This window comes from Dreissena polymorpha, chromosome 5, assembly GCF_020536995.1.
Source record: "Dreissena polymorpha isolate Duluth1 chromosome 5, UMN_Dpol_1.0, whole genome shotgun sequence".
Taxonomy (NCBI): Eukaryota; Metazoa; Mollusca; class Bivalvia; order Myida; family Dreissenidae; genus Dreissena; species Dreissena polymorpha.
In genome coordinates, this window is record NC_068359.1 from 69,195,800 (window position 1) to 69,205,643 (window position 9,844).

Here is a 9,844-nt window from a genome sequence, read left to right on the forward strand (position 1 = left end):
TTGTCAAAACAACGTAGGAACGAACATCCATTTGTGTCAAAACTAGCGAAGGAACGAATGTCCATCATTCACTTTATAACTATGATTCAACTCGCTTATATCTATACAGTATTTAGTTTCTGTAAATCTATTTGGACGAATTACTTTCAATTTGAGTATTTGGCGTAAATTAATCCTAAAAGGGGCTACCCAATACCTATACCAGGAGAAGACATGTAGGTTTCATAAATTGCTATCATAAATTGACATCTGCTACGCGTGTTTTATAACAACTTGTTGTTATTTTGTATTCGACGGCACAGTATCTGATCACAACGAGATAATTGGGTTTGTGCTGGACACAGTGGCGATAAATTCACCGATCTATCAATAAACAAGATTGATCGATCTTTCATTAAACACCGCGATAAAATGCTCAAACAAAGAGTGTCAAACTGTGCAAACAATTGAATAAAGTAAGAACTTTAATCAAGAACATTTATTAAATGCAGGATCACTTAAACTTGGAATTATATATTATTGCTAATTCTGACAATGTAATCTTGTGTTAACAATATTATGACGTCGCCGAATGTTTTTTAGAGTGAATGATTGCAATAAGATGGGGCGTTGTGTTCCACTTTTAGCAATGGATACACCTTCGGCCTCGTTCTGGAATTCTGCGAGTCACGTGAATTCACCCTCTTATCAATTTTAGCTTAATGTGAAAAAAGGGTCGCGTAATAGTATTCAAACATAAATTGCTTCGAATATACCCGCGTTTGCAACCGTGGTTTCAACGTACACAACTAAGGTCATGTTTGCCTGGCGTATTTGTATATGCCATAAATGTTATACATCTTTGCTTGCGCGAGAGAAAATGGTACATCACCTCCACTTGTGATACCGATATTTCGCTTATCACACCGCACATGACATAACATTTTTTTATGTTGTCAAGTAAATTGAATTAAATGTTAACCTCACAGTTGTTATGCTTTGCTATAGCTTTATACAGACCAAGGTATTTGTGCTACTGTAATGTGCTGTGCATTGATAAGAAACGCAGGAAACTTATTTCAAATAACAATAAATCAGAAGTCCAAACCCAGCATATTTTAATGTAAATGTACATTTTATCGAAGAGTACTGTGAATGTATTACACGTATATTAAACACTAAATTCATTCTATTAATAATGCAACCATTCGTGTTAACAAAACGTGTTGTGACCAACACGTTTTAAACGTTGCTTTGTTCAGATGGCTGTTCTTTTTGGTAATCGTATTCCTTCAGTTTAGCTGAAGGTCTAGTTAAAATTAAAACTAATGTAGATTTGTTAAATAATTTTTCTTGGTATCATTGATCAATTTTACTAGCCATATATAACGGCCTCATATGGTTGCAACGGAAGAGATCGACGATAATAACGTACATTTTATTTCTAGTTGGTATAGTGTAAGAGCAAGATAACATACATAGCCTACGATGAAATTGACCTGTTTTTAGTTTTAATTCACCGAGCTATGTGGGAGCGATACATGATTTTTACAAACGCAATCTTTTTTCATGTTATATTTTATTCTAACAATGATATTTTTGTCAAGAACAAGTCAAAATACGTACTAGATTTTAGAACAAAATACAATATTTTAATTTTACGATAAAATGTTTTGGTAAAATCGTTGTTTGTTATTGGGATTTTTTAACCAAGAAGCATTATAAAAAGGTTGCAAAAATATTCCAAAATAAGATGCTAAACCGTTGCTATTAATTACTATCAATTACTAAATCATTTAATCAAAAATCTTCTATCTTTCTGCTAGCGAGGTACATTGAAACACACGTGATGAACATCAAGACCATTGTGTTTTTGCGTCAGTGACATACAAGCGTATCAATGGTATTAACTATAATAATCTTTTCCTTATGTACGCACATGAACAAACGCATAACTAGGGGATTAACTGACGAAATAAGACAAGTCAACCGTATGAGAAAATACTCCAGCATGATAGTGCATGAAACCATACCATAAAGCAACAAATTGCTTCCCAAAATATTTTATCCACCAAAAGATCGTTTTTTATGAGAGGTCCTTTTATTGCACACCTAAAAGGACCGTTAACATAGATATCGTAACATAAATACACAAGATGGGTAGAGCAATCAGTGTTTTCCTTCTGATTTGGAGTACAGCATTTTTCCTGCCAGCATTACTGGATATGCCTGACTGTTATTTGAAAATCACTCATGAAAACATGCCTTACTGTCATTTAAGCAACTGGTTAAATTGGGATTCCGCCCGATGTGGAGACAATTACGAAGGAAATCACGAGACGACGTTCCGTATACGTCGCCTTTGCTGCTCAACGGCTCAAACTACTATAGCAGGATGTCTCGCAGAATGCTACAAGACAGTCGGATCTAACAGAGAGGAAGGAAAATGTGTAGACGTGCTCCCAGTGTTGACCTCAACAACCACAACGGAATCTACCACGAAACTCGCCCCTTTTTCTACTTCTACTACAAATTCTATGTCGTCTGATAACCATAGTGCGTCTAGTGTTTCTATCGATGAGACCACTATTAACTACACGAACTACTCTGTTGCAAACTCTATTTCAAACAACAACACGATTCAATCACCTGATATGACGCCAACTACATTCGTTTTTGAGAGAAGCACCATTCAACCCTCCGCAAGTGAATATTTTCACACGAGCATTGCAACTTCAATATATGTACATGAAACGACTGTATCTTCCTTAGCAAATAAGATTCAATTAAACGCAGAAAATGGTGAGACATGTAAGATCGGATCAATCACACTGAAAAGGGGACCTTATGCCATTCGTAAGTCAACAATACAATTAAATTGGCCGAAAAATGTGGTGCCATTTATAATGAGCTTTAAAGGGGCCTTTTCACAGATTTTGGCATTTTTTAATTCATTCATTAAATGCTTTATATTGATAAATGTAAACATTGGATCGTAAAGGCTTCAGTAAAAAAATCAAGAATAAAATTAAAAAAAGGAATAGAACATTGCCCGGAGCAGGTTTCGAACCAGTGACCCCTGGAGTCCTGCCAGAGTCCTGAAGTAAAAACGCTTTAGCCTACTGAGCTATTCCGCCGAGTACACATACTTGACGTATTTTATAGCTTATATAAGCAATCTTCGTAGTTTCACAAAATTTAACGACAAAAACAGAACTCTCCAAATTATTCAATCGTTTCGCGTTGCAACGCTTTATAATTTTTAGGTTTTAAAATCGTCAAAAGATGCATATAATGGCTATATTAGACTATGGTAAATGTTCAGTATTACTGTTTCCTCACAAATATCATAACTAAAACGAAAATTTGCGAATCTGAAACAACTTTTTTCAATTTTGTCAATTTACCAAAGCGTGAAAAGATCCCTTTAATTGACTTTGCAATTGCTTTTATTAATAAAATTCATTGTTAGTATAATTGTATCATCTACATTCATTTGAAAAACACATGCAACATAAAAAATAAATAAAATAAAAATTATTTTAAGCTTATATTTAACAGTTTTTGTTAATACATTCTGCGAGTTATTAAAAATCCAATATATCTGATAAAGTTTAATTGTACACATGTGGATTAAATAGTATCATATTTATATTTAACGTTTTATATTTAATTTATAATACAGACAAAAACTTTTTTCAGTGCAAAAATGTATTTTTACCGTTGAATATTACATGCATACAAACTAAGACAATACCGCATAAAAAGCTTTTCATGTAGTATACATAATTAAATGAAACAATGTATTCACGTACAGCTACTTGATGCGTACATACAAATAATTGTCGTACATTCAACATACATTCATATACTAATCAATTTGTGTTATACTTCCAGTATTTTAGCAGTTTTTTGAATACATCCTGCAAGTTATTAAAAATCCAATGTATCTGAAAAAGTTTATTTCACACTTTTGGATTACCTAGTATCATATTTATTTTAAACGTTTTAAATTGAATGTATAATACATACACAAAAACTTGTTTTCCAGTGCAAAATTGTATTTTTCTCGTAGAATATTACATACCAACAAACTTAGACAATAACACATAAAAAGATGTTCATATAGTATAAAGAATTTCACGAAACTATGTAGATGTATTCGTGTACAGCTACTTGATTCGTACATACATATATTAGTCGTACATTCAACATACAGTTATATACTAATCTAATTGTGTTATACTTCCAGTATTTTACAACAAACATTTATGTTTGTAAGAACTTGCGTATCCAAACATTCTTTGGAAATGAAACAGTTTCTTTCAGCTATTATATCTCTCGCAAAACCAAAACAACTTTCATAAGACATTATATATATATATATATAAATAAATAAATAAATATATATATATATATAAAGAAATATATATATATATATATATATATATATATATATATATATAATAATATATATATATATATATATATATATATATATATATATATATATATATATATATATATATATATATATATATATATATATATATATATATATATATCTATATTGTTAATTTAATTATAAAATAAAGGCATATCCAGAATATCATCACAATCTATTAATTGCAACCTTTCAATACACAATATATAGTTTTTACAAAATCGAGCAATTTTTTGTCAAGTGTAAACATATTCTCTCGGCATACATTTACCAGTATTGAAAATTATTTTAAAATCTATAAACGATTTTGCCACTGAATAACAATGTCCTTCGCCTCACATTATTCTCTTAAACAATGTTAATTTTATGTATTTTTAAAAGAGCATATATATCAAAAATATTTAACCCACCTTCGTTATTCTCCTAAACAATTACTGTGTTTTAGTGTTGCTTAGTCTTGCCCAAATGAAGTCATACAAGTGTTGTTCTATTGTATTCATGATATCTATTCATATGAAAAAACTTGATTTGTACTGTCATTTTTCAGTTACGTTTTGTACACTGACCGTCTCGTCAATTGCTGTATTCGGGGTTACGATAGTGGTCGTCTTCACTTGCATCGTCATTAAACTAAAACGACGGAATCTTGTTCATGACATTTCCATTGTGGAACAGAGCAGAGAAGAGTAACATAACCGTCAAATGAGAGCCTTACGTTCTTTTATTTTATTTCAATTTGTTTTGTGTGTAATTGCCTTTACCACCGTTGGATGTGGTTGGTCGTAAAAAGACTTGAGTAAATGATCTTTGTCCCCTGTGCTTTTCAATCTCTACATAAATGATTTGATATCCTTTTTGAGTAACTTAGGACATAGATGATCACAAAGTATGTATTCTCCTTTTTGCTGATGATGTAGTTCTGCTTGCAGAAAATGCTTTTGACCTCCAATTGTTGTTAGATTCTTTATCTGCCTGGTGTTCGCGAAATAAAATGCAAGTTAACTGTGATAAATCAAAGATTGTTCATTTTAGACCAAAAAGTGTTTTAAAAACTGAATATGTGTTTAACATTGCTGGTATGAACTTAGAAATTGAACATTGTTACAAATACCTTGGTGTTATCTTAAATGAGTACTTAGACTACAGTGAAATAGCAAAAGTGTAGCTATGTCTGCATCTAGAGCTCTGGGTTTAGTAATTTCTAAATATGAAGCTTTTGGTGGCGTCCGGTTTTCAACCTTTACAAAACTGTTTGATTCCATGTTATGGCCCATAATTTATTATAGTGCGCCAAATGGGGAGATAAATCCTACTCATGCATCAACGCAGTTCAGAATAGAGCTATGCGGTACTATCTTGATGTTGGTAAATACACGCCAAATGCGGCTGTTTTGGGTGAAATGGGCTGGACACCACCAATAGTTAAACAATTAGGATCTGTTTGTAGACAACTGTTTGAAATGGGTACACAAGATTAAAGGTGTGTTGAAATGATCTTAATATGTCTGATATTGTAGATACACCTTTAGGTAATAGTAAACATGTTATAAATGATATAGAGTCTAAGTTATTAGAGAAGGAAACTGTTAAATGGAGAAATTTAATTAACAGAAAATCTAAACAAATGGGTATAGGAAGAAATAAATTACGGACTTATGAACTATTTAAAGTAGATTTTGGTACTGAAACATATATAAGCGGTAAAATACCATTCAATTATAGAAGTGCTGTGACTATGTTTAGGTGTGGTGTGGTGCCGCTTAGGCTAGAGACCGGCCGGTATGAAAATATTGAGCTATGTAATAGAACTTGTTTCAATTGTACTCATAAGATCGAGGAAGAAATACATGTACTCGTTAACTATCCGTCGTATGTTGATGCAAGGAAAATGCTAATGGATAATTTAAGTGTAAATCATGATAGTCATGCCATGTCAGATTGTGAAAAATTGAAATACATATTTACTACAGAGAATTTAATGTACTTATCAGCCAAAACCTGCTTTTCTATTCTTCATGAAAGGAAAAAATACATTTACTCAAAATAGGTTTAGAACTGCAATGAAACCTATTTTGGAGCATTTTATCCTTTTCATTAGTATATCCACAATTGTAACATGCTAGGTAGTGCAAAATAACTTCATTAAATGTAGTGCACCCAGAATGTGGAGAACTGATACTGTATGTGTTATGGAAAACTGGGTAGGGTTACATGTACTTACTCTTGCGTTAGAAGTATGAACTGGATTTCTGGTCTCTATCATTCTGGAGTCACTGTTCAGGGGGGTTGTCATAGTTATAATTTTTAACTGATATGTTTAAAAATGTAAGCAATGTAAATATTGTCTTTGTTAATAGGGTATGTTCGTTTAAACTAAGCGTGGGTAACCATTGCTAATGGGTTAATTTCCGACCAGGTCAGAGGTGATAATTGATTTCTCGCAGTGACAGTATTTTACGTCAGTATATCTTATGGCAGTTTTTAAGTATGGATTAGCAATGGCAACCAAACTTTTAACCTAACTTTTTAACTTAAATATGTATATAGAGAACAAGTATGTGGAAAATACGCAATATTTAACTCTTCATAGTCTCTTATAATTCTTATATATAATGCCCATTATCATGTGTCTATGTGTGTTTTAATGCTATGTAATTAGTATGTACATAAAATGGATGAGACTTTAATAAAACATTGAATTGTTAAAATAAATATAATTAACTGGTCTTGTGTTTGGAAAAGCAGGTATTCGTTATAATTCAAAAGGTTGCAACCTTACTTATAGATTATTGACAACACAAAGTTTGCTGTTTACATCACTTATAACAATACTATGAAAATATGTTGAAGCATTTCTTGGTTGTAATAATATTGATACATGTAAGAAAATGTATACTCTATTATTTTATGATACTTTTTTTTATTTCTTGCTGTAATTGTGAATAAACCAAAGTGGATGCTTAACCTTTGTTCAAATAAAAGTATGATTTATCAGCGATCTTTGTTTGTATTTGTCCTTTAACATACATTGCAATAAATAGTATTACAATTACGTTGAGTTTTGAATGATATGGGTTTGTGTATGTCGGGTTAACAAACAAGGTGGGCCGATGTCGCTTTTCTACTACCGTTTTTTCTCAGTTATCCGTTGGTATCTGGAACATCACCGCTTTAACATGCCGTAGTAAGTAACTTTAAAATGTCTACCACGGATCATACGATTCAATTCTAGCAGGAATTGTAAATTAAACGAGATTTAATAAAAAATAATAATTAACAAGTACTTTTTATATATCCGTTAACCGGTGTGAATTAAATAACACTAAATACACATGCACATATGACTTAAAGTTATATCAACGTCATGTTTTTGTACTTTTTTAAATAAAATAAGTGTACACAAACTTTGAAATCTCAATTATAAATAGCGCATAACAATAATTTATTTTATGCTTTCCGGTGGTTTATAGAGAACTATCAGTGAATTAAAACTATCGATTAACGATAATGTTCACTGTTTACTGTGAAATGACGTCATTTTTTACGAAATGACGTCATTATCCCAGCGAAATTCTTTAGTTTAACTCTTTAACAATGTATATAAACGGAGAAAAAAGCATAAAATAAAAAGAAAATTATCCTCTATGATTTCGTGTCGATTGACACAAAGCCTATCATCAACAACACATATGATGGTGGGTTCGATTCCCGGTCCTGACACTTGACATATGTTAAAAGTGTTCATGGAATATTTTCTACGGGAATTCTCTCCTCTGATTCAGGTAAGGCAGTTTTAAGTAACCGGCATAGGTACATGTATTTGCACATAGTATTAGTACACTAGCTAACGCAGTAAAGTGTGAGCTCGTAAACTGACTGCCATGATAGTACAGAATTTCCTTTGAAAACAGTCATACTCCAGAAAAAAGACAATTAACACAATCGTCACACAGCATTGCAAAATACACGTTTGACAGACTAAATTACATTAATACAAATGAAGATGTGTTTCATCAACTCGACATAGTTTTGCAAATCAAATAAAAAAATATTTAATGTCAATAATACACACGGTATGTACTGCGATTGTAAAATCGCAAAACAAAATATGTATTAAACATGAGGGGTACATACCGTACAATAACAACTATATATTTCATTTAAAATTTGAAGTGGGCGTCAATTCAAGCACTGTTTTCTAAGATATAAGCGTATTTATTGTGTGCACCATCTACATGTATACGACGTTTTAAGAACTGTGTACAAATACAAAGTTAAACTATTGATAATTGTGGAGAACACATCTTGCTTGAAAATAATTGTATTATTGTTTTGAATTTTCTAAGGAATACATATAATGCATATAATGAATAACCGTTGCTTACATATATAATGCATATTTAAACCTAAAATATGGTAAAGGCTTTCTTACATTAGAAGCTCGATTCGATTGATCGTTTTCAAAATTACTTAAATATTGTGTATACATATTTTGAATAATACCATTTTATTTAACAAGAATGATGCGTACCTATGTAAATCTTTAAATTACAAGTTTTCATATTGTTGTGAAACACCATACTGCCCATGAATACATAGAAACCGATCCAAGAAAGGCATAAATCCACTGACACATTATTTTTGGACTGAATATATTGTTGAACTTTTTTTTATAAGTATTAAGCTCCCATTCACAGTAGACCGTCCTTTCCGAAAGCTGGATCGAGCATCCAAGTTATTTTTAGTTTCGAGTAAAAGAATTCTCAATCTGCTTATTTACTGAAAAGGTTTGCTAAAGTACTGACTCATGCTGTACATCGATAAGTCGTTACATTATTATTTTCACTTTTTATATAATAGATAATTATGCCCTCTGTCAAATTTTCCGAGTAATAACCAGTGTTAAATATTCAATAATAGTCACATATTACGTATATGCATGCTTACATAAATAAGCGTTCATTTAAATATTCATTTAAAACAAAGTCACTTCCATAAGTGTGTTACCATGTTAATGACTTTACAGCTATAATTCTTTCACAAATGTAAACGGCTCCTTTTATTCGGAAAAAAACTCATAAGTAAAATAAATTCTTATTTCAGACAAAGTGTGTGTGCTCGTTAGTACAATAAAACAATTTGTTACTTTAACTAGAAAAACAAGGGACAAAATTGTCACAAAACCAGGTTTTCATTGTGAAAAAAAAATCTGATAAAGGGAGAAAACTCAAAGTGAACTTTTGAAATGACCAAAAAAAATTAACCCCCTTTGTATTTTTTTTTTTAAATCTATTTTAGTCGTGGCGACCTTGACATTGGAGATATTGACGTGATTCTTTCGTGGGACACACCGTCCCATGATGGTGAACAAATGTGCCAAATGATTTTAAAATCTCACAATGAATGACATAGTTATGGCCA

General features: G+C 31.5%; 1 protein-coding gene across 1 annotated transcript; it reads left to right on the forward strand.

Annotated features, from left to right (window-relative positions):
- The first annotated feature begins 2,045 nt into the window (after positions 1–2,045).
- Positions 2,046–5,156, forward strand: LOC127832212 (uncharacterized). The gene is made up of 2 exons (XM_052357516.1): positions 2,046–2,835; positions 4,971–5,156. The coding sequence occupies exons 1-2, from the start codon at positions 2,136–2,138 to the stop codon at positions 5,111–5,113; spliced, it is 843 nt and encodes a 280-aa protein (XP_052213476.1). The 5' UTR covers positions 2,046–2,135; the 3' UTR covers positions 5,114–5,156.
- Positions 5,157–9,844: the final 4,688 nt, after the last annotated feature.